The sequence below is a fragment of the Xenopus laevis genome, chromosome 7L (assembly GCF_017654675.1).
Source record: "Xenopus laevis strain J_2021 chromosome 7L, Xenopus_laevis_v10.1, whole genome shotgun sequence".
NCBI classification, from domain to species: Eukaryota; Metazoa; Chordata; class Amphibia; order Anura; family Pipidae; genus Xenopus; species Xenopus laevis.
This window is the reverse complement of record NC_054383.1, coordinates 107917784-107941127: the sequence shown is the minus strand read 5'-3', so window position 1 is coordinate 107941127 and position 23344 is coordinate 107917784. Positions and strand designations below refer to the sequence as shown.

General features: G+C 39.2%; 5 protein-coding genes across 5 annotated transcripts; 1 reads left to right on the top strand and 4 right to left on the bottom strand.

Annotated features, from left to right (window-relative positions):
• Positions 1 to 319: 319 nt before the first annotated feature.
• Positions 320 to 1236, bottom strand: LOC108697023 (heat shock protein 30D-like). The gene has a single exon (XM_018226698.2). The coding sequence runs from the start codon at positions 994 to 996 to the stop codon at positions 376 to 378; it is 621 nt and encodes a 206-aa protein (XP_018082187.1). The 5' UTR covers positions 997 to 1236; the 3' UTR covers positions 320 to 375.
• A 2973-nt stretch (positions 1237 to 4209) lies between these two features.
• Positions 4210 to 5257, bottom strand: hsp30c.L (heat shock protein 30C L homeolog). Its single transcript, NM_001172506.1, is given in 1 exon segment — positions 4210 to 5257. A coding segment is annotated over 1 exon segment (642 nt). The 5' UTR covers positions 5168 to 5257; the 3' UTR covers positions 4210 to 4525.
• A 5894-nt stretch (positions 5258 to 11151) lies between these two features.
• Positions 11152 to 11799, bottom strand: hsp30d.L (heat shock protein 30d L homeolog). Its single transcript, NM_001172505.1, is given in 1 exon segment — positions 11152 to 11799. A coding segment is annotated over 1 exon segment (648 nt).
• Positions 11800 to 15569: 3770 nt separating this feature from the next.
• LOC108696640 (heat shock protein 30D-like) lies at positions 15570 to 16535 on the bottom strand. The gene has a single exon (XM_018226174.2). The coding sequence runs from the start codon at positions 16350 to 16352 to the stop codon at positions 15705 to 15707; it is 648 nt and encodes a 215-aa protein (XP_018081663.1). The 5' UTR covers positions 16353 to 16535; the 3' UTR covers positions 15570 to 15704.
• Positions 16536 to 16537: 2 nt separating this feature from the next.
• Positions 16538 to 17857, top strand: LOC108696641 (heat shock protein 30D-like). Its single transcript, XM_018226175.2, has one exon. The coding sequence runs from the start codon at positions 17126 to 17128 to the stop codon at positions 17765 to 17767; it is 642 nt and encodes a 213-aa protein (XP_018081664.1). The 5' UTR covers positions 16538 to 17125; the 3' UTR covers positions 17768 to 17857.
• Positions 17858 to 23344: the final 5487 nt, after the last annotated feature.

The window sequence follows — 23344 nt, the reverse complement described above, 5'->3', positions numbered from 1 at the left end:
TGCTGAGAGCAATTGTGCTCCATGTCTGGCATGGAATATGGTCAGGCAGGAAAAGAAGAAGCAAGGAGCAAGCGAGTAGATCACAAGGTAACAAAGTCTAGTCACCCCTGCTCTACATCATACTAAAAGTTAACTCAAAGGTGAACAGCCCCTTTATTGGCTGATACCTGATACTTAATGGAATACAGGATCTTGTTTCAAAAAGGAAAAGTAATTGGAAAAACACCAAAATATAGTTTCATTTGTAGGAAAAAAAATAGTATTCATGTTATACCACTAAAACATGAAACATTTTGCTCACTAAAATTGTACAAACAATTATATAAAATATAATGAAAAATGTAAATATGTATGAATATTTAAGTTGTCATGGTGTCAGGAAGCATTCAATCCATTCGCATTGCTGTTCTGGGCATCGGGTGGAAATTCCTGGGCATCTCTGGGTGCCGGATCCATGCTGAAAGGAATGGGTGTCTCTGGTGCAGGTGGCAGTGCCAGCCAAGGAGCTTTAATATGCAGGTGCCCATCCTTGGATAAGAAGCACACAACTTGCTCAAGATTCACACCTTTTGGCAGTTCAGCTTCTCTCTTCCATTCTCTGTATTCATGGACATAGCTTCTATCCTCAGTGTCACTTTTGTTCTCATGTTTTCCTGTTACAACCACTCTCCTTCCCTGTGTTTTCACTATTAGTTCATGAGCATCAAAGTCCCTCATATCCAGAGTCAGCTCAAAGTGATCCTTCCCATCTTTGCCTGAGTTGGGAGAGGTCCCCTCACTTTCTGGGGCTCCGGGCTGTCGAATCTGATCTCTAATTCTGCTTATATCCATGTCCTGAAAGAGGAGCTGGCACACTTCATTCACACTCTGCATTCTCCTCTCCAAGTCATTGTCTCCAAGATTTTTATCTTCCAGCTGACCAAAAAGTGTGAGTGCAGGCTGGCTGCAGGGACACAGAGGGGAGTGTGAGGGCTGTAGGAGGCTGAGAGGAAACATCTTCTCCTGATTTCCTGGAGCTTCTTGTCAGAGAAGAGCTAGAGAGATTATGTTTGCTTGTGCACTTCTGCTTTCTTGCTTGTCAGTAGTGCAGCCAGTCCCAGCCCCAGCACTTTTATATTACTTAATTAGTGTTGAAGTACATCTGAGATTGCCATGTGCTCTTTGGTTATTGGGATAAGGGGAGGAGCCTGTGTGTACATTGTTAATTATCAGATACTGAAGAATGAAGCTTCTGAAAATGATACATTACAGGGAAATATCTACCCCTTGATGTTCTTATTTACCTACAGGCTAAGTGGCTTGGGTTGATACTCAATATATGCAGTACCCATTAACTAAGCTCTGAAGTGTCTCTTTCCTCTTGGTAAAATTTATATTATTTACAATATATGTAATGAGTACTAAAGGCTCCTTGCAGGAAATGCACTTTGATCATAAATCCCTTTCTCTTCTATAGGTGGAATACATTTAACTAAAAGAGTAAAAAAAAAAAGTTTTTCTTCATCGGTGTAGCACGTATCAGGGTCTTCCATGACAAAAGTTTCCACATCTGTCTCAGTATCATAATCTCTAACACAATGGACCACATAGTGTCAGTTGATAGCCTATAATTTAATACCATTAAGGCAAAAAGTATTTTCCTTAATGACTATCTTCATATAATAAATCTTTCATTTTTAATTCCTTTTTGCTTAGGGCTTAATAACCCTTGGCTTTGAACCAGAATATAACCCCCATTTGGTTTTTGTGTACCGCTTCCTCTGAGCAAATTTTCTTAATCCTACAAAACTGATCAAAAGAAACATTGTGTAACAATGAAGGTGGATGAATGCAATTAAGGGTTGGTCTCTAGCAACCATTGTCCCCAATAGTTACACAATATTCATTATGGTCAATTTTGTAGGATTTAGAAAACTTGTTCAAAGGAAACTCTAATGGGGATTATATCTGGTTCAAAGCCAGTGCTTATTTAACAGAGATAATTACAACTTCAGAACAAAAGGCTGTAGAATTAAAAAGTAAAGATCTACAAGTGGTACCAATAGTATATAATACAGGAAATACCTGCTGCACATTTTATAGTACCCTTTATAACCATGTATACTTTGCTACCAAGCAAAAGAACTGTAAAAAAATATTGGGGAGTTCTAAAAGCAAGTGAAATTTTAGGTTTAATCTTACCAGGGAGCCCCTATAATTTAAAACAATTGCTTTTCAACAATAATATAGAAAACACTAAATAAAAAGGAATGAATCGACATTGAGAAGTTTCCAGCTTTGTGTGAATCTTGTTAATTTGCTAAGAAAAAGAAAGCTTGATATCAAAATTAGGTCTCCAAAAAAAATCAGAAAACCCAAAAAGATATGTACACTTTATTCCAAATGCAATGCCTGCACAGCTCCTTAGATATGAATGGGGAAACCTCTGATTCCATTGGTTGATAATGACGTCTACATTATTTCCAATGCAAACAGACTTCTTTATTTTTCCCAATCAAATAAAACACAACCCCGAAAAGACAAAAATTTTGCAGTCAAGAGAGTTTGCTCAACCCTAATCACAGGTAACAGGTAAAATATTATATTCTGCAGTGTAATAATTGTTTCAGTGTAAATGTTATTTATTGCATGTAATGTGAGTTTGAAACATTTTTAAGACAGACAGCTATATGAATACATAAGAAAGGGATTAGAAAAAAGGTTTGACTTGTGTCTCCAAACAGTTTAAAATTAAACATTATAAATATCCAAAGGCATGGCATGTTGCAAAATAGAGAATGTTACTACAGGATGGAGAGGGATATAATCAAGGCCATGGTACAATGTGAAAGTAGGTGAATGCATCTATGAGCTTCAAACCACCTTTCCTCAAGGTCTCAATACTGTTCATTATTTACATATTTAAGGAACAAAATTTCACGTATAATGTGTTTTGTTAGGTTCTATAATATATGTATGATTGCTTTGTCCAAAAATGCGACCCTAGTTCTACCAGGGACACGTTCTGATGCAGTTTGTCTCAACTGTATTCATCATTGTCTACCAACTGAACCTACGGGGTAGAGGTTATGAGGTTTTAGACTCCTATTTGAAGTTTTATCTGAGCAATTTTTCGAAATTATACAAAACTGACCTTAACTTATATATTGTGTAATCACTGTGCGTGATGGTCGCTAGAGTCCAGTATGTAATTGTATGCATCCACTACAATGGTTACTAAATAGTCTTTTGGTTCAATTTTGTAGGATTAAGGAAAATTACTCAGAGAAAGCAGTATAACACCAAATGGGGAGTATCTTTCCTCTAAGGGACCTTTAGCACTTATTACATATATTGTAAATGAATATGTTGTGTGTATAATATGAAACTATGGGTTTATATTGAGGTAGGTTGTGATCATGACCATAAAGTTCCCATTGAGGCCTCTTTTGTTCTTTTTTTGTATATTCATCAACCAATTAATATTACCAAACACTGATTTCCTTTTAATATTATTTCAATTGATTTAGGCAAATAAAATATAAAAGCTTCATTCTTCCCCAATGGACTCATCAATATTAACTGGTTATGGTAAAAACTAACTATACAATTTGTAATGCTATTTCATACATTTCCATTCTTCAGTCGTCAATTTTGTGATGATAATTCTTGTGTTATACTTTACTAAACTGTGAGAAACAGCATATGTAGTGTGTATATGATAATATGCCTACACATTTTATTACCTAAGCACAAGGAAAACTATACAGGGTTTTGGGGAGGACCCCTTTGTCAGGTGCACTTCCCCATGTGCACAAAATAGAAAATATAGGCTAGGAAGAAAGAGAATATGTATACTATAGGTATCACCATTATACACTAAGAGGAGACCTTAGAAGTTTAGGACACATTATCTTTGCAGTGGATGTGCATAATTTAAGATAGGTTAAACATAAAATACTAGGGCCATGTCAAGCTGTAAATGGTAAAGGTTTTTATATATGATCACATACTTTAATAATGGTTTGAAGCAGAAGGTATAAGAACAGTAGAGTAACTAAATGGTCCCACAGCAAGAACCTTCTATCCTCCCAAGCATTTATAACAATTATGTGTTTTTAAACATCAGTGAGGACCTCTGGTCTCCTTCTTTATCCTCAGTGGTTGTCAGACAAATCTTGTGCAATTTAAATAACATTTCTCTTACGAAATATGCTGATAAACAATAATGAGCCCCCTACTAATATATATATATATATATATATATATATATATATATATATATATATATATATATATATATATATATATAAAAATATTATAAACTATATATATATATGTATTTATATGAGTCAGTAGTTCATCATGTTTTATACTTACATTTTTTTTAAAGGGTACACAGTAAAGACCAAAAGATAGTTTTATTTTATAAAAAATTTAAATATACCTGCTGCCATAATAAAACTGAAACATTTTATAAAATGAATAAAGAAAAAGTATATAACCAAGTATTGTAAGAACAAAAGTCCTTTCATGTTATTAGAATTCAGTCCACTTGTTGGTCTCCTTCTGCATTGCTGGTCTGGGCATCAGGTGGGAGTTCTTGTGCATCTCTGGGTGCCATATCCATGCTGATAGGAATGGGTGTCTCTGGGGCAGGTGGCAGTGCCAGTCGAGGAGCCTGAATATGCAGGTGCCCATTCTTGGATAAGGAGCACACAACTTGCTCAGGATTCACACTTTCTGGCAGTTCAGCTTCTCTCTTCCATTCTCTGTATTCATGGAAGTAGTTTCCATCCTCAGTGTCACTTTTCCGCTCATGTTTCCCTATCACAATCACTCTCCTTCCCTGTGTTTTCACTGTTAGTTCATGAGGAGAAAAGTCCCTCACATTCAGCGTCAGCTCAAAGTGATCCTTCCCATCTTTGCCTGAGTTGGGAGAGGTCCCCTCACTTTCTCTGGACTGTCGGTTCTGATCTGTTATTCTTCTCATCTCTGTGTCCTTAGAGAGGAGCCTACAAGCCTCATTGACACGCTGCATTCTCCTCTCCATGTCATTCCTCATGCTCAGAATGTCATCTTCCAGGTGGCCAAAGATGAGGCAAGTGGCTGGTCAGAGTGTGAGTGCAGGCTGACTGCAGGGACACAATGGGGAGTGTGAGGGCTGTACGAGGCTGAGAGGAAACATCTTCTGCTGATTTCCTGGAGCTTCTTGTCAGAGAAGAGCTGGAGAGATTGGGCTTGTTTGTGTTCTTCTGCTTTCTTACTTGTCAGTAGTGCAGCCAGTCCCAGCCCCAGCACTTTTATATTCCTTAGTTAGTGTTCTGGGACGTTCCCGAGACTTCCATGTGCTCTCTGTATATGTGGAGAAGGGGAGGAGCCTGTGTTTGCATAATAAATTATGTCAGCTCCTTGAGATGGAGGCTGTGCTAGCAACTTCTGGCATTCACTGGGGCAGTGACATCACAAGTGGGAGGGTCAGTGTGTGTGTGTGTGTTGGATAAAACAATGGATTTAGTCCAACGCTTCCACCTGTGTAGATTGCTCACTTTCCGTTCGGGCCACACCAGTAGACCAACATGTAATCATTCAAAATAGTGTAGGATGAAGCACACAGTAGGCAGGCTCTGCTGCAATACATTTTATTCAGATCACAACATGTTTCGGATCTGCATGGATCCTTTTTCAAGTGTGTGTGTGTGTTTACTGGAAGCTGCAAGAGAATTAGGTATTGTGGTGTAAACCATGTATATCTAATTTTCATTTGTTTCCCATGTCCAAATGTGTATATTTGTTGAAATACAGTGAATTACTTCTACTTGACAGCCATTCGGCAGCCCTTGTGGCTTGTGACAACGACTGTGCGAGTAACTTCTAGCAGTGACATGACAAGTAGGAGGGGCAGTGTGGGTGCTGGAGGCTGACGGACAGTTCAGAGTAGGGTGATTAATACTAATAGAGTAAGTGTATTTCACTGCTCTGCTCTGTACAAAGAGTCACTGGGGCTCATTTATTAATGCATCGCAGCGCTAAAAACCATGCAGAGGCCCAACATTTGCCCTGCGCATGAGTGTATTTATTAATGTAGTGCACGATGCTTGAAAGGTGCAAATTTTGTGCGCTATTTTTGAGTGCGGTGTGTAAATTTGTGCATTTGCTGTTGCAGCTAGGCATACCTGCGCATTTTAAAGAGCGTTTCTATTACGCCAGGAATAGACAGTCGTAAAAAATATGTGCTGGTTTCCTGGCGCACTAATGCACACGTATGGTTGCAATTTTAGCGACAACTGCAAACCGTTCGCACTGCAGCCACACCCCCCAGCCAAGTCCTAAAACACTCTTGTAATAGTCTGTCCACTGACATGCAGAAAGACTACGTTTCCCATGAGACACTTTGAGGTTTTACTTATTGAATGAGCAGGATTTACTGCTGTAAGAATTAGCTGGCTCTGGTCCACCACTCGATTGGCTATAGCTGAAAATACTATTAAAAAGATGATGTACCAAGAGTGCAGCAGTAACACATAGAAAAGGCTGAAATTCTCTATTTTTAGATTACTGTATTTCCTAGGCACAAGCTGGATATGATGGGAACTGGGAAAGGCACACTGTAAAAAATATATTTTAAAAAAATGATAGTTATAGATAGTTACTATTTACATCACTAAACCAAATTTAAGGATATATAATGTATTCTACATCATTTCTCTTTTGAATTATGAAAACGGTTACAGGATATTATAGCAATATCCTTGGTTTTTATACTTGTATACTATTATTTTTTACGTCTACATAGATGATGCATGGGACTACAGAAAATAAGGCACTGCACAGACCCTCTATTATACCTCAGATACACCTATGACTAAGCGCCGGAGGGTGCGAAACGCGTAAGGTGGGCCTGGTGGGGTTGTTTGTAACTGAATTTTAATGCTAATTTAATAAAACAATAATTTTTATGAAAACAAAAGCCTTGGGACAGTTATCTTTGGATAAAGGATTTTCTTATATGTGATCGCCTGAGAACTGGGGCGAGTCCCTTAGGCTTAATTAAATGTAAATCAGATGTGGACTCCCAATTGATGTATAATATACCTCTATTATACCTTGCCAGGTCCGGACTGAGAATTAAAATAGGCCCTGGCTTTTCAGGTACACAGAGGCCCAATCAGCCCATATAGAGGCCCAAACAGCCCCACCAGCCCACTAAATACTGACTTTCTATGGAACCTTATAGCAGCCCCTCTGGCATTTGCCAGAACCCACAGATACACAGATGCTTGATACTACTGTATAGCAAACCTGTTCTATCCATTTGAAACAATAATGTGCAATAATCTCTCAATAGAAAGTTACAAAGTGCTTTGTGAAGCATATAAGCAGTGCAGTTGGTTTATCACATCAGATTGTGCTTCTGTACTGTTAGATTTTACCTGATTTTAACATTACAAATCTGGTAGGATTTACCTTGAGTCTATCATATGTGCTTGGGAGGTGGGGGTTAAAATCTTTGAGTACCAAGATCCACAGTGACCCTAAACTATTTTTTGGGGAGTTAAAATACTCAAAATGCCAAGCCCCCTAGTAGCTTTCATTTTGTTTTGGGTGAGGGGTCATATAATGCTCAGGACAGAGTTTCACAAAATATGATGCCAGTATTAAAAGCGAGGTTTGCTTTCAAATCTGGAGAGCACCTCACACATGGCTGTACCTGCTTTAAGGTCATCACAAAGTCTATGTAAAACTACATTCTGCATTTAAAGGTTGGACTGGTAGTTCAGAAGATTTTAACTTTTGTCTCATAGCCTTGGAAGTATGAACTTTTTCCATGGGTACAGCACAATACACAGAAACATTGGCTGAAGGTTCTGCAACCCTATAATTATGCTAAGGTGTTAATATGATGCATATGTGAAGCACTGGAGACAAAAACAGAGAGAAGCCACCGTTCTATTACATTCCAGTACTATGTGCTGAAGGTATAGACTATAATATTAAGGAGGTTATATAATATAAGTTGGCTACAGGTCTAATCTCCTATGGCAACCAACCAGCAGGTAGCATATACTGGTCACCTGCTTAAAAGCAAACATCTTATTGGTTGTGTATTGGATGGTATACTGTACCATGGATAGAGGAGCATCTTCTCTGTTATATATTGCAAGTACAGGTCTTATATAGGTACAAATCCTTTATAATTGTGTAAAAAACTGTATATACTGTATATACTTGACTTAATTATCTGTCAATGTATAACTCTGATATAATTCAGAGAAACAATGCAAATTTATTAGAACAGATATATAACCCCTTGTCCAGAAACTCTTTCTTTGGAAACCTGTGAATTACAGTAAATTTTTTTAAATAATTATTTTTATTTTTTTATTTTGTTTTACAATAAAAGAAATTGAGTTACAGAGTCTGTTTTCAAATGTACTTGGTCTGCACACAATGGTATAGAGATATGTCAATAAGGCAGAATGCAGTTTACTTATATTGCTTGATATAGGGGAAAAGGAACTCCAATAGTAAAAGTATAGGAAAGAAAACGGAAGAACAAAAGCAAAAGGCAAAACTGTAAAACTTGCAAGTTTACAAAAATTGTATCCATAAGGGTGTGTACACTCAGGTCAAGATATGTTCCTATGGGGGCCTTTGGGGGGATAAGGCGGTCTTTGATTTTTGGCTGCTTTCATGTCATTCCTAATTTAGCTTATTGCTGCTAACCTTATATTGAATCCAGGGGTTCCAGATTTTATTGCAGAAATGCAAATCACCCTTAGCTACTGCTGAGAGTCTTTCCATGGCTAAGTAGTTATCTAACCTGGTTTTAACTTCCTGGATGTCAAGTGTTTTTGCTCTCCAAGCTTTAGCTATTGTCTGTTTGGCTGCTACGACCATCTAGTTTTTGTATGTTTGTTCCCTCCCACCACTCGCCCATGAAGTAAAGCTTCTAGAGGGGACACTCGTTATCATTATGTAGACTCTAGACCAGAATATAGTTGCTCTCGGGCAGTGCCACCAGGTATGCACGAAAGAACCTCTCTGTCCACAACCCCTGAAACATGTTGGTGAGGTGATGAGACACTATTTCGTTTTTCAGGGACTAAATACCACCATGTCATAACCTTTTGGGACATTTTTTGTATCGAAATACTTTGGGAACACTTAACCATATCACGAAACATATGAAGCCATGTATCCTCTTCCAAGCATACATGTAAGTTCTGCTCCCATTGTCTGATAAAGTTAACTTCTTTTATGGGTGAGCTAAGACTTCATAAATTCTAGAGATGGCTGCTTCATACGGGAGGGAGTGTAGACATAAACGTTCTAAAATTGTAAGTGTGGGTAAGTCCTGAAGCTTGTTCCCTGAGATCTAAAGGAAATAATGCCGTGTTTGGGCATATCTAAATGTTTCGGTAGCAGGCATGTGGAATTTCTCAGTTAGGGTTTGGTAAGAGATAAACTCGTTGTTTTGGGTGAGCCAGTATAGGGTATCTAGGTTATTTTCTTGCCACCAAGAATAGGCTCCTCTTTCTTTACCTGGGGGGAATTCAGGGTTATTTAGTAGTGATAATGCTGGGTGGTGGAGTGATAACATGGGGTATTTGTTATGGTTATACTGCCATACTTGCATGGGGGAATATATTGGGTATGCCATTCCACCATCTGTGCCAGTTGGGCAGCTACATAGTAGGCCCGAAGGTTTGGGATTCCCAAGCCCCCTCTAGTTCTGCTGCGGCAGGCTATGTTTGCTTTCAACCTGGATTGCTTACCACCCCACACAAACTTCAGGCATCCATATGAATCCATATTGATGGCAAAGCAATCCTATAGGGTTAATTCAATGCTTAAATGATATCTAGCAAATTTAAGAAATGGTGATCCAAATTACAGATCCCTTATCCAGAAACCCCCAAGTCCCAAGCATTCCAGGTAATAGATCCTATATCTGTATGTGCAAACACACTACAAAAATGTTTTGGTCATGGGTTTTATTGTAACATCTGGAATGTTAACGTAGAGGTTGTGGTCTTTATTTGGTCTAGTATGTGCCACCCATAGGGCATTAAAGGGTATAGAGGGATCTATATGTAAACTGTAGCAGTAACAGCTGAGCAGCTCAAGTATAGATACACCCACCATATATATCTGATCATAATTTGCACCCATACCAGTGAACCCTGTATAGATATTTAAACAAAGTCTACTTGTTTCTATGTATGGTAAGAAATCCTTACTATTCAAGACCATTTTGGGCACTTGTTGGTGTCTAGTTTATATTCAGGTGCAACTGGGCTCACAGAAGAATGTTGAGCAGAAGCCAGGTTACAGAGCTGGACACTTTAATTCTTCCATCAGGATTCTTAAGCATCAGGGTAATAGTCCATTTACGCTGATGAGAGAATAATACCACTGCTAGTAGGGCATTATCTCACCCTAAGGCTCAGATGTCCCTTTAAAAAAATAAAACTTATAGGCCTCGTGTTACTACACTGGATACACTGTAATTAGTTTGATTATATTACTAGAAAGGTCCTATGAGTTAAAATGATTGCAAATTTCTTCCACTGTGTAATAAGTGTATAGACTGATGCAGATTCTAAATAGATATGTAATATAAAAGGAACACCAGAGCTAAAATTGCTTTTTACATCCTACAGTTGCATTAAGGGGTATATGCTAAAAGGTTTCCGTTGTATTTTAACTTTCGACATATGAATTAGTCTCAAAAGACCAAGTTAAGCCATTTTATTTGCCCATTTCCTAGCCAGGAGGCTGTACTCTACTATAGCAGAGACTATTAGAAAGTGTTATGTTGAATTTTAAACCAGATAGAATGAAAATGATCTTGTTCGGTGTAACTTCTATATAGATAGAGCAGCCTGTGACTATTACAGAGAATAAAGCACCTGTATTAAACTGATATTTTCATAAAACATACTATTCTCTGTTATTTGACTTGTTTTGTGCGAAATAATACATTCGAATTGACCAAAAGACACTTTAATTTATTGATAAAATTGATTAAAAAAAACATTAGCCAGGTCAGCCAAAAAAAACCATAGAATTGCAGATCATTAATACAGTAAATTGAATGATAATATATTATTATTATGATAATACTATTTTATAAACCTAAGGTCACTTCATATTATAAGAGAGAGTTCAGTCCATTTGCTGCTCTCCTTCTGCATTGCTGGTCTGGGCATCAGGTGGGAGTTCTTGTGCATCTCTGGGTGCCGTATCCATGCTGATAGGAATGGGTGTCTCTGGGGCAGGTGGCAGTGCCAGTCGAGGAGCCTGAATATGCAGGTGCCCATCCTTGAATAAGGAGCACACAACTTGCTCAGGATTCACACCTTCTGGCAGTTCAGCTTCTCTCTTCCATTCTCTGTATTCATGGAAGTAGTTTCCATCCTCAGTGTCACTTTTCCGCTCATGTTTTCCTGTTATAATCACTCTCCTTCGCTGTGTTTTCACCGTTAGTTCATGAGGAGAAAAGTCCCTCACATTCAGCATCAGCTCAAAGTGATCCTTCCCAACTTTGCCTGAGTTGGGAGAGGTCCCCTCACTTTCTGGGGATCTGGACTGTTGCTTCTGATCTGTTATTCTTCTCATCTCTGTGTCCTGAGAGAGGAGCCTACAAGCCTCATTGACACGCTGCATTCTCCTCTCCAAGTCATTCCTCATGCTCAGAATGTCATCTTCCAGCTGGCCAAAGATGAGGCGAGTGGCTGGCCAGAGTGTGAGTGCAGGCTGACTGCAGGGACACAGAGGGGAGTGTGAGGGCTGTACGAGGCTGAGAGGAAACATCTTCTGCTGATTTCCTGTAGCTTCTTATCAGAGAACAGCTGGAGATATAGGGCTTGTTTGTTTTCTTCTGCTTTCTTGCTTGTCAGAAGTGCATCCAGTCCCAGCCCCAGCACCTTTATATTCCTTAGTTAGTGTTCTGGGACATTCCTGAGACTTCGATGTGCTCTCTGTATATGAGGAGGAGCCTGTGTGTACATAATGAATTATGTCAGCTTGGTTGGAGGCTGTGCTAGCAACTTCTGGCATTCACTGGGGCAGTGACATCACAAGTGGGAAGGACAGCATGTGCTTGCTGGGAGCTGCCTGAGAATTCAGCTTTCTGTATTTTGCCTGACAAAGGGGTCTTGGTGCTCCGAAAGCTTGCAATGTATTTTTATTGTAAGCCAATATAGGTATCATTTCTACAATACTTTTTGTTTGTTTTATTATTTGTTATTTTTGCTATTGGCTAACACGGTACCGCAGTTTTTGTTTTGTGCTTTCTGAAGCAAACACTATCTTTCCTATAGCTAAATAGTTTTCAGCATGCAAATATATACATTTTCCCCTTCTTGAAATGCAATAAATTACTATAGTATAACAATAAATCCAACCAATCCGACAGGTGAATCAAATGTTTATTCATGCCACTAGCAAAGTTGCTAATGGCACAAATAAACATTTGATTCACCTATCGGAGTGCTGCGGGATTTATTGCTATACTGTGGATACATTCCTTGGCAGAGAGGTACACAGCTGTGCACCCGACGCTTCAGAAAACAATATTGACTTTATTATTGCAATAAATTACTATAATTACAACTGTTTTCTCATAATCATGGTACTGCATAATTGTAGATTGAAAGACGTGGAAGCCCATTTACCAAATTTTAGTGGTTTTATAGGTTTTTGAAACCGCTTACTTTTTTACTTTCTCTAAAATCACAAATGTCATGAAAGTTATTAAAAGATCTGAATATAAAAACGAAAACAGAAAAAAACACTGGATGATGCACTAAAAAATATGAATACCTCAAAAAATTCTAGTTTTTCAGACAATTCCTAGCGAAAAACAAATGAGAAAACCTGTAAAAGCCCAAATAGATTAATGGTGTAGAAGGATCACAGCAGCTCCCATTGACTTCTATAGGACCTTAACAACTTTTACCTGGTGAATTTTTTTGTATTTGGTTTTTTTTACACTTAATACATCTCAAATTTTTAGTTTTAAAGAAATATAGAATATCCACGAAATTTTAGAGATTCGTGGAAAAAAAAAGAAATTTGAATGTTAGTAAATAGGCCCCATATACGTGTCTGTGTATCAGAAATAGATTTTACTTTGCAGTAGCCAAGACTGGCATTTAAACATTATACCCCTTCTGCCATTGCACTTGTGAACCATAGCAATTGCCTAATTCAGAATGCAATGTGAGGTTCTCACAAGTGTGTGTTTACTGGATGCCCTCAGTCGCAGATGATCTTTTACAAAATGACAATCGCAATTGATGACTGTACACCAATTATAATGAAAAATGTTGCAGGTTTTTCATTGCTTATTATATTGGGAATGATGTACCCCCTGTTGTGGGCAGGAAGGGAGGAATACTATCAGACTGTGAGAAACATTGGAAGGATTGTCCCTGCAATCACTTACATTAAAGTTTTTAGATAATTAGTGAAATATATGAACATGAAATGCTCTCTATCCACTGGCTGACTAACAACAGACCTACACACATCTAGGTGAAGGGATGTCAGACACTCTGGGGGGAAAAAGAATTTTGCTCAGTTCCGCATGTCTAGAATTTATTTCTCAGTCATCAAGGTTTTTTGTTTTTAACCTGTTGAAATAAATTCTTGATTTTAAATTTCTCGTGTGGACTTGGAGTGCTCACCAACTTTGTACAATGTCAGACACTTTCCCTCATTTAAAGAGTTTCCATGGGCTACTTGGTTTGTCACAAGGCAGATGACAGGCATGGGATTCTGGAGTTGAAGGTCTGTATAATTAAGGTCTCACTGTAAGTTTGATAGGAAGGACCCAAAATGTATACGGCATTGAGAGGTGAGATCCTTATTCCCATACTTATTCCCCTAATCTTCCATAACAGGAAGTGCTGCTGAAGAACACAAAATGCTCTACATTAATTGAGATAATAATAATAATAATAATAATAAAACGGCCACACACTTATGGAGGGGGGGGGACAAGCAGCAAAACAACAGTTTCTACAGACATCCACCTGTGCACTTCAACACAAAAGAGGATGGAACACAGATTACTCTTGTTGAGCTAAAAAAAAAAAGCCTACACATTTTATTAGCTGATCACAGGGAACTATACAGGCTTTTGGGGAGGACCCTTTGTCAGGTGAACGTCCCCATGTGCACAAAAGAGAAAAGATAGGCTGGGAAGAAAGAGAGAATATGTATACCATAAATATCACTATTATACACTAAGAGGAGACCTTAGAAGTGTAGGGGCCATTATATTTGCAGTGCATGTGCATAATTTAAGATAGGTTAAAGGGATACTGTCATGGGGAAAAAAAATTTTTTCAAAACACATCAGTTAATAGTGCTACTCCAGCAGAATTCTGCACTGAAATCCATTTCTCAAAAGAGCAAACAGATTTTTTTATATTTAATTTTGAAATCTGACATGGGGCTAGATATTTTGTCAATTTCCCAGCTGCCCCTGGTCATGTGACTTGTGCCTGCATTTCAGGAGAGAAATGCTTTCTGGCAGGCTGCTGTTTTCCCATCTCAATGTAACTGAATGTGTCTCAGTGAGACATGGGTTTTTACTATTGAATGTTGTTCTTAGATCTACCAAGCAGCTGTTATCTTGTGTTAGGGAGCTGTTATCGGGTTACCTTCCCATTGTTCTTTTGTTTGGCTGCTGGGGGGGAAGGGAGGGGGGTGATATCACTCCAACTTGCAGTACAGCAGTAAAAAGTGATCGAAGTTTTTCAGAGCACAAGTCACATGACTTGGGGCAGCTGGAAAATTGACAATATGTCTAGCCCCATGTCAGATTTCAAAATTGAATATAAAAAAATCTGTTTGCCATTTTGAGAAATGGATTTCAGTGCAGAATTCTGCTGGAGCAGCACTATTGACTGATTCATTTTGAAAAAATTTTTTTTTCCCATGACCGTATCCCTTTAAATATAAAATACTAGGGCCACGTTAAGCTGTTCTACCTGCGGGTCCAGGGTAAAGATTTTTATATATGATCACATACCTTAATAATGGTTTGAAACAGGAGGTATAAGAATAGTAGAGTAACTAAATGGTCCCACAGCAAGAACCTCCCATCCTCCCAAGCATTTACAACAAATATGTTTTTTTAACATGAGTGAGGGCCTCTGTCTTCCTACTTTATCCTCAGTGGTTGTCAGACAAATCTTTTGCAATTTAAGTAACATTTACAAGAAATATCCTAATAAACAATATCCAGTAATGAACACCCTACTAATATTTGTAATTATTTTAGGAAGGATTCAAATGACTTTATTTGGAAATATAAATCTACTGTAGTTGCAGCCTGTTCTCCTACTGTATCTTCAGAATATTCGGGATCCTCTTGTAAATTACTAATTAGTACAAATTACATTATGCCCTCTGTCTATGTATTTAAACTATATACAGTATATGTAAACTATATAAAAATATATATATATATATATATATATATATATATATGTATTTAAATGAGTCAGTAGTTCATCATATTTAATACTTTCACTTGTTTTAAAACATATAGCACAGTAAAGACCAAAATATAGTTTCATTTTGCTTTATTAAGAAAATATACCTGCTGCCAATATGAAACTGAAACATTTTATAAAATGAATAAAGAAAAAGTTTATAACCAAATATTTTAAGAACAAAAGTCCTTTCATGTTATCAGGTAGAATTCAGTCCACTTGTTGGTCTTTTTCTGCATTGCTGGTCTGGGCATCAGGTGGGAGTTCTTGTGCATCTCTGGGTGCCGTATCCATGCTGATAGGAATGGGCGTCTCTGGGGCAGGTGGCAGTGCCAGTCCAGGAGCCTGAATATGCAGGTGCCCATCCTTGGATAAGTAGCACACAACTTGCTCAGGATTCACACCTTCTGGCAGTTCAGCTTCTCTCTTCAACTCTCTGTATTCATGGAAGTAGTTTCCATCCTCAGTGTCACTTTTCCTCTCGTGTTTTCCTGTCACAATCACTCTCCTTCCCTGTGTTTTCACTGTTAGTTCATGAGGAGAAAAGTCCCTCACATTCAGCGTCTGCTCAAAGTGATCCTTCCCATCTTTGTCTGAGTTGGGAGAGGTCCCCTCACTTTCTGGGGCCCTGGGCTGTTGGCTCTGATCTGTTATTCTTCTCATCTCTGTGTCTGAAGTGAGGAGCCTACAGGCCTCATTGACACGCTGCATTCTCCTCTCCATGTTATTCCTCATGCTCAGAATGTCATCTTCCAGCTGGCCAAAGATGAGGCGAGTGGCTGGCCAGAGTGTGAGTGCAGACTGACTGCAGGGACACAGAGGGGAGTGTGAGGGCTGTACGAGGCTGAGAGGAAACATCTTCTGCTGATTTCCTGGAGCTTCTTGTCAGAGAAAAGCTGGAGAGATTGGGCTTGTTTGTGTTCTTCTGCTTTCTTGCTTGTCAGTAGTGCATCCAGTCCCAGCCCCAGCACTTTTATATTCCTTAGTTAGTGTTCTGGGACGTTCCTGAGACTTCCATGTGCTCTCTGTATATGAGGAGGAGCCTGTGTGTACATAATGAATTATGTCAGCTCATTGAGTTGGAGGCTGTGCTAGCAACTTCTGGCATTCACTGGGGCAGTGACATCATGAATGGGAGGGGCAGAGTGTGTTTATTGGAGACTAGCAGGGAATATAGAATACAATTGTTCTACATTCTAAGAATCTATTCCCTATACCTTGTTTTGCAAAGTATTTTTTAACTGTGGGACCCTGCACTACCTCAAGTTTTCACTTCTCTAGCAAATCTGTTCCAGAATGTTTATGCGGAAAGCAATCTCCTAAACTTTCACGCAAGCACAAACACGGTTTCTCTCCCCCCCCCCGTGATGTCACTGCCCCAGTGAATGCCAGAAGTTGCTAGCTCAAGGAGGTGACATAATTCATTATGTACACACAGGCTCCTCCCCTTTTCCTCATATACAGAGAGCACATGGAAGTCTCAGGAATGTCCCAGAACACTAACTAAGGAATATAAAAGTGCTGGGGCTGGGACTGGCTGCACTACTGACAAGGAAGAAAGCAGAAGCGCATAAACAAGCCCAATCTCTTCAACTTTTCTCTGACAAGAAGCTCCAGGAAATCAGCAGAAGATGTTTCCTCTCAGCCTCGTACAGCCCTCACACTCCCCTCTGTGTCCCTGCAGTCAGTCTGCACTCACACTCTGGCCAGCCACTCGCCTCATCTTTGGCCAGCTGGAAGATGACATTCTGAGCATGAGAAATAACATGGAGAGGAGAATGCAGCGTGTCAATGAGGCTTCCCGGCTCCTCTCTAAGGACACAGAGATGAGAAGAATAACAGATCAGAGCCGACAGTCCAGAGCCCCAGAAAGTGAGGGGACCTCTCCCAACTCAGACAAAGATGGGAAGGATCACTTTGAGCTGATGCTGAATGTGAGGGACTTTTCTCCTCATGAACTAACAGTGAAAACACAGGGAAGGAGAGTGATTGTGATAGGAAAACATGAGAGGAAAAGTGACACTGAGGATGGAAACTACTTCCATGAATACAGAGAGTTGAAGAGAGAAGCTGAACTGCCAGAAGGTGTGAATCCTGAGCAAGTTGTGTGCTCCTTATCCAAGGATGGGCACCTGCATATTCAGGCTCCTCGACTGCCACCTGCCCCAGAGACACCCATTCCTATCAGCAGCGATACGGCACCCGGAGATGCACAAGAACTCCCACCTGATGCCCAGACCAGCAATGCAGAAGGAGAGCAGCAAATGGACTAAATTCTCCCTGATAACATGAAAGGACTTTTATTTGCAACAATTCTTCAGTATATTTTAATATCATTGTTATCGAATCAAAATGCAAATATTTGATATAGTATGTCTTTTATTTATTAAAGCAAATTTAAATATATTTGGCCAATTTTTTTTTTCATTTTTGATTAGTCAGAACCCTTACTTTTTTGTCAATTTATAACTATTTCTGAATATTTGTAACAGAACAGATTAGAATATAAATAGTCATGGATAACTTTTGATAAAGGTTTCCATAAAAGCACATCACTGTTTGTTTCAGCATTTCCAGGGAGAATAGATTATGTCACATTGTCTTTCAACTGGGTCTGTTATAGCAGATTACAGCTCCATGCCTAAAATATATATGCAATATCTGGTAAATTAAACAAGTTCACAGAGTCTAATAGAAACAGAATGTACTTCATATATTTAGAAGAATTGAAATACAGTATGTTACAATTAATGATAGGGTGTAGATTCTGCTACAAAGAAGTAACATGTTCAGTAAGATACCATTTATACAGTACATAACGTGATTGTTGTGTAGCACTATAGACATAGGGGTACAACTCTCCAGGTGCTCACTATGCTAGAGCATCGCTTCATGCAACTTCTCTTTTCAGCTGGGCCTGCGCAGATCGGAAGGGATCCCCAAGCTGAATGATAACTCTCACACATACTCAAAAAGAATCTTGGGCACCAGTGATTCTTAAACAGTTCATCTATTGAAGGTAATTGAAATGGGGTACTTCTTTTGGTACTACCCACTTGAGTCTATATAGTCCGGTGGGTCTTGACTGGGAAATTACCCATCCTTGAAACTCATTGTTGAAGCACAGAACTCGTTTTATAAGATCTTAATCTCATACCCCTGGAAATTTCTATAACAGGAACTACCTGCCACAGTCTGGAAGACATTATTTAGGGGGTCTCTTTCCCCAAATTCCTCTAAAAGGTCTACCATAAGGTCCTGGTTTTTCCTTACTGAGGCCTACCTACTGTACCTCCAGCAAATCCACCCCATCCTTTGACTAGGGATCTCCCACAATCTTTTAGTATGATATAGAGAGTGATATTCTGAGACAAACTCAAATTGTTTTTCATTTTTTATTATTTGTGTTTTTTGAGTTACTTGGCTTTTTATTCAGCAGCTCTCCAGTTTGCAATTTCAGCAATCTGGTGGCTAGGGTCCAAATTACCCTAGCAATTATATATTGAATTGAATAAGACTCTTGAATACTATGGGGCAAATTCACTAACAATCGTAGTTTCGCCAGGCGCAACTTCGCCACGCTTCGCCGCACTTCGCCACACTTCGCCAGGCGTAGTTTCGCCAGCGCTTCGCAAATTCACTAAAATCCGAAGTTGCGCACAGGGGTAGCGTAAGGTTGCGAAGTTGCGCTAGCGTTGATTCGCTAAGTAAAGCGAAGTTACGCTAGCGAAGGCTAATTTGCATAGGGCGCCAAATTCAAATTTCAATGGAGGAACACGTATCAGCACTACAAATGCCTAGAAAACCTTAAATTCATCAAATAAAATTTTTATTTTGCCCTACACATGTGCCCACTGTCTAGGTAAGTTGCCATGAGTCAGGAAATGTAGGGGGGAAGGAGGGGAGCCCCAAAAAAAATTTCGATCTTTTTCAGCCTATCACCCATAATGTAGAAAACACCCCAGCGTTTTTTTTGACTTTTTTTGAAACAATCCCTATCTACTCTATTGCGCTTCGCCAGGTTTGAGGTGGCGAAGGAAGTCTAGCGTAAAAGGTAGCGTTCAGTACACTGCGTTCAGAATTTGCGTAGTTACGTCGCTAGCGAAACTTCACCAGGCGTAAGGGTGCGAAGTAACACTAGCGAAACTACGCCAGCGTAGCGAAGTAACGCTAGCGTTCGGCGTTTCGGCGCTTAGTGAATTTGCCCCCATGAGTAGGAGAGGGCCTGAATAAGAAGACGGATAATAAAGAGTTGCAATAACAATAAATGTGTAGCCTCGCACATTTGAAAACTGGAAAGAGTCAGAAAAAGAAGGCAAATAATTCAAAAACTATAAAAAAAAAAAATGAAGGCCTATTGAAAGTTGCTTAAAATTTACCATTCTTTAACATATTAAAAATATACTTAATTCCCCCCCCCAGACTGCTATAGTAGTAGCTAAGGCTTATTCGCCCTTTGTTTTTTTTGTTTTTTTTAAATCTTGAGCTTGAATCTGACTTGCAAAGTGCCCCATAACAGAAAGGCAAAAAGGCAACGGCAGCTTGAATGCGTAGAAACAGAAGTCAGCTTCCCACTGGTGAACTAAGCGTCTGCAGTTAATATTTATGTTCACAACATTAACCCCAAAGCTGTCTTATGGAAAAGAAACATAAATTATAACTGCAGACGCTTAAAAAAACTTTGGTGCTTTAGGTTGTTGGTGTGAAGCTGACTTCTGGTTCAGGAATTCAAGTTGTTGTCACCTTTTCGGCTTTCTCCTATGGGGACACTTTGTAGTTGGTTCATTGCTCCAATTGCTCTATCTGGGGTTAAAAATTAATTCATCGCTGTTTTATTGTAGTATTCTATTCTTATAATTATGCATTCACTGTACAGTAGAGGGCACTTCACTCCCTTTAATCCACCTTCACATTCTGTTGTTTTCCCTTTATTATTATGTAAAGTATCTCTTGATATTATTATGCTGTACTCTGCTGGGCCTTGTGTATATTTTCTTACATAGAAAAGTTGAATTAACTTAAATTGCTTTTCTTTGATTTATTTGCAAAGTATTGTTTATGATGCCAAACCAGTGATGAGCTCCTTGCAAGGGGGAAGTTGCTATTACTATTACTACTTATTTATACTGCCAGTAGATTTTGATAGGGCCCTTAGTTGTTGCTTTCAGTTATTAAACTCTCTTAGTAGGTGCCATTAGGTCAAGGCACACACAATTCTATACCTACAAATATATTAGTAGCTGATTAGTAAAATGAATGCCTGTTAGCTGACCGCCAGTGCAATAGATTTTACATATCCAGGTGGATATTTTTTTATATAATGGTTTTGAGCCATTATGAGTGTTGTCTGGCAAGGTTTAATGCCCCTCTCGGGTAAGGAATGAAGAACCTATATTATCTATTTACTGATAAAGGTCTATCTAATTGCACAGTAAGGGAATGTCCCTACAATGTTGTTTGATGAATATGTGAGCTAGGCTGGATAATGGTAGCCCTGTTACACAATGCAGACATCCAATGCTTTCATTTACCCATAAGCCTGCCTTGTTTCTGCACAGCATTGTTACTCTCCCAGCATAATGTAGACTCATCCTACATAGAACATATCTCCCAACTGTCCAGTTTTTGACGGGACAGTCCCTATCCTAACAGCTCAGCCCTGTTTTTTTCCTGAAATGTCCCGAGTTTCTCTTTCATCTCCTGCACTGACGCCAGAAAAAGTAAAACTTAATTAAACAAGAGGCTTTTTGGCAAAGAGCCCAGAATACTCAGCACTTGCACTTAGATTTGTAACTATTTATGTAAGCAAAGATACAATTATAACTATTTAAGATAAGCAGGTCTCTTGGGAGAACTGAGACTTGCAGCTTAAAGGGCAATTCCCCTTCATTAGAAAAACTGTAATAATAATAATGTTCAGAATGGTAAGAAAATGACCAGCTGGAGGTGCTGTTGTAATAAAATTCATTGATGTTAACAGTACATGAATCCTTTAATATCTTGTCATTAAAAATATATATATAATGAATGTACATTGCAAAAGTGCTAAGAATAGCACCTTTATTAATTTTAAATTCACTTATTTTTAAGGTTTACTTGTCCTTTAAGAGGGTAACTGGCCAAGTGGGACTCTGGTTGTATAAGTGCTACCTTAAGTAATAGTCAAATCTCTTCAGCATTTTGCTGTTTATGCAATTTTAACACATTTTTATTTGTTTTGGCAACATAGAATTGTCCATATCAGTGCTGTCCAACTTCTGTGGTACCAAGGGCTGGGAATTTTGCTGCCCTACATGGTGGAGGGCCAATAATGAAAGCCAGTGTTGACCACTCCCTGTTTTTAAACCACACCCACTTAAACCACACCCATGTTACCACAAGACCATGTCCACATTAATGGTAGTAGCACACCAAAAAACCAAATGGTTGGTGCTCACTGTAGGGATATCACTTATCACCGCCAGTTGGACAACCCTGGTCTATATCATTTTTCAAAAGGCGAGTGACAACTCCCGGTAAAACAATGCATTACATACTCTTTACTTAGATGGGCCCAGCTAATGTGGCAGAAGGGTGTTCCTAACCATGAACAGCAGGGGCGCTGTGACAATGATATGCGTTGAGAAACTCACCTCAGTTAACAGGGGCAGCATAAAGCCTGTAGCTGTTCATCAGGAAGGGAACTTATTGAGACACGAGATGCCGGGAGTTGAAATTGAACCAAAGTTGTTTATTAATATTGTCACACTTGTTTAGCACACAAGTAGCAACACATTCACAGGGCTCAAATCTGCTTCCCTCTTGTGGTACCTCCGTTAATTGCACTTGGTCAGGTGGATACATAAATTCAGGCCCCTCTCAAATGTGCTCCTCAGCTTACACGTTGTCCCTTCCCACTCACCCCTCAGCCTGCAGTGTCCTACCAGGGGGTCTAGTCACCACTTCCCCCTCTTCCCAGGCTTTGCCCTGACATTGCTCACGCTAGGTGGTTCCACTTGAAGTCTCACACCCTTCACCAACTTCTCCTCTGGCTTTGCCTATCCTGTTTAACCCTGACTGGTGGGATACCTGTTGGGTCACTTTGCCCAGTCACTTCTTGTTGGAGCCGTAGCTGCCAATGCTAATTACCCTTTCTCATCTCACACTCCTATAGTGTCCTCTTACAATCGATGGACTCACACTAGCTAAATTCAGTGCCTCTCCAGGAAGATGACTCTACTATTTCAGTGGTTCCCTGCTTGCTATCTTTCAAATGCTGCATCTCTTTCCCAGGGGCCTCCCCTTTTTATAACTTCCCTTTCTCACCCCCTCGTGGCACATTTCCTGACTCTTATGAAACTAATATTAATCTCTAGCTCCCTCTGGCGGCCAACCCAATTACACATTAAAGGACTAGTAACATAATTTTTTTTTTTTTTAATTGTTTCTTTTTAATGAAAAAAAAACACCAACACAGTTTAAACTTTTAATTCGCAAAGCTTTTATTAAGAAATTACTTACCGATTCTCTGCATGCACTCCTCTTCTGAAACGGCGACAGGGCGATGCTCCATCGTGCGGTGCTGGATTTCTCCACCCTGCCTTCTATCGGAGATAGCCAGGGAGGAGAAATCGAGCTCCGCACGATAGATTGTCGCTCTGTCGCTGTTTCAGAAGAAGAGCGCATGCAGAGAATCGGTAAGTTATTTCTTAATATAAGCTTTGCGATGTGAAAGTTTAAACTGGGTTGGTGTTTTTTTCGTTACAAAAAAAAAAATTACTGTTACTGGTCCTTTAACCATTAAATGAACAATTCACATTTCACCTCCTTGCAAGTCACTCCAGCTAACTTTAAGAGCCGAATTTCCGGTA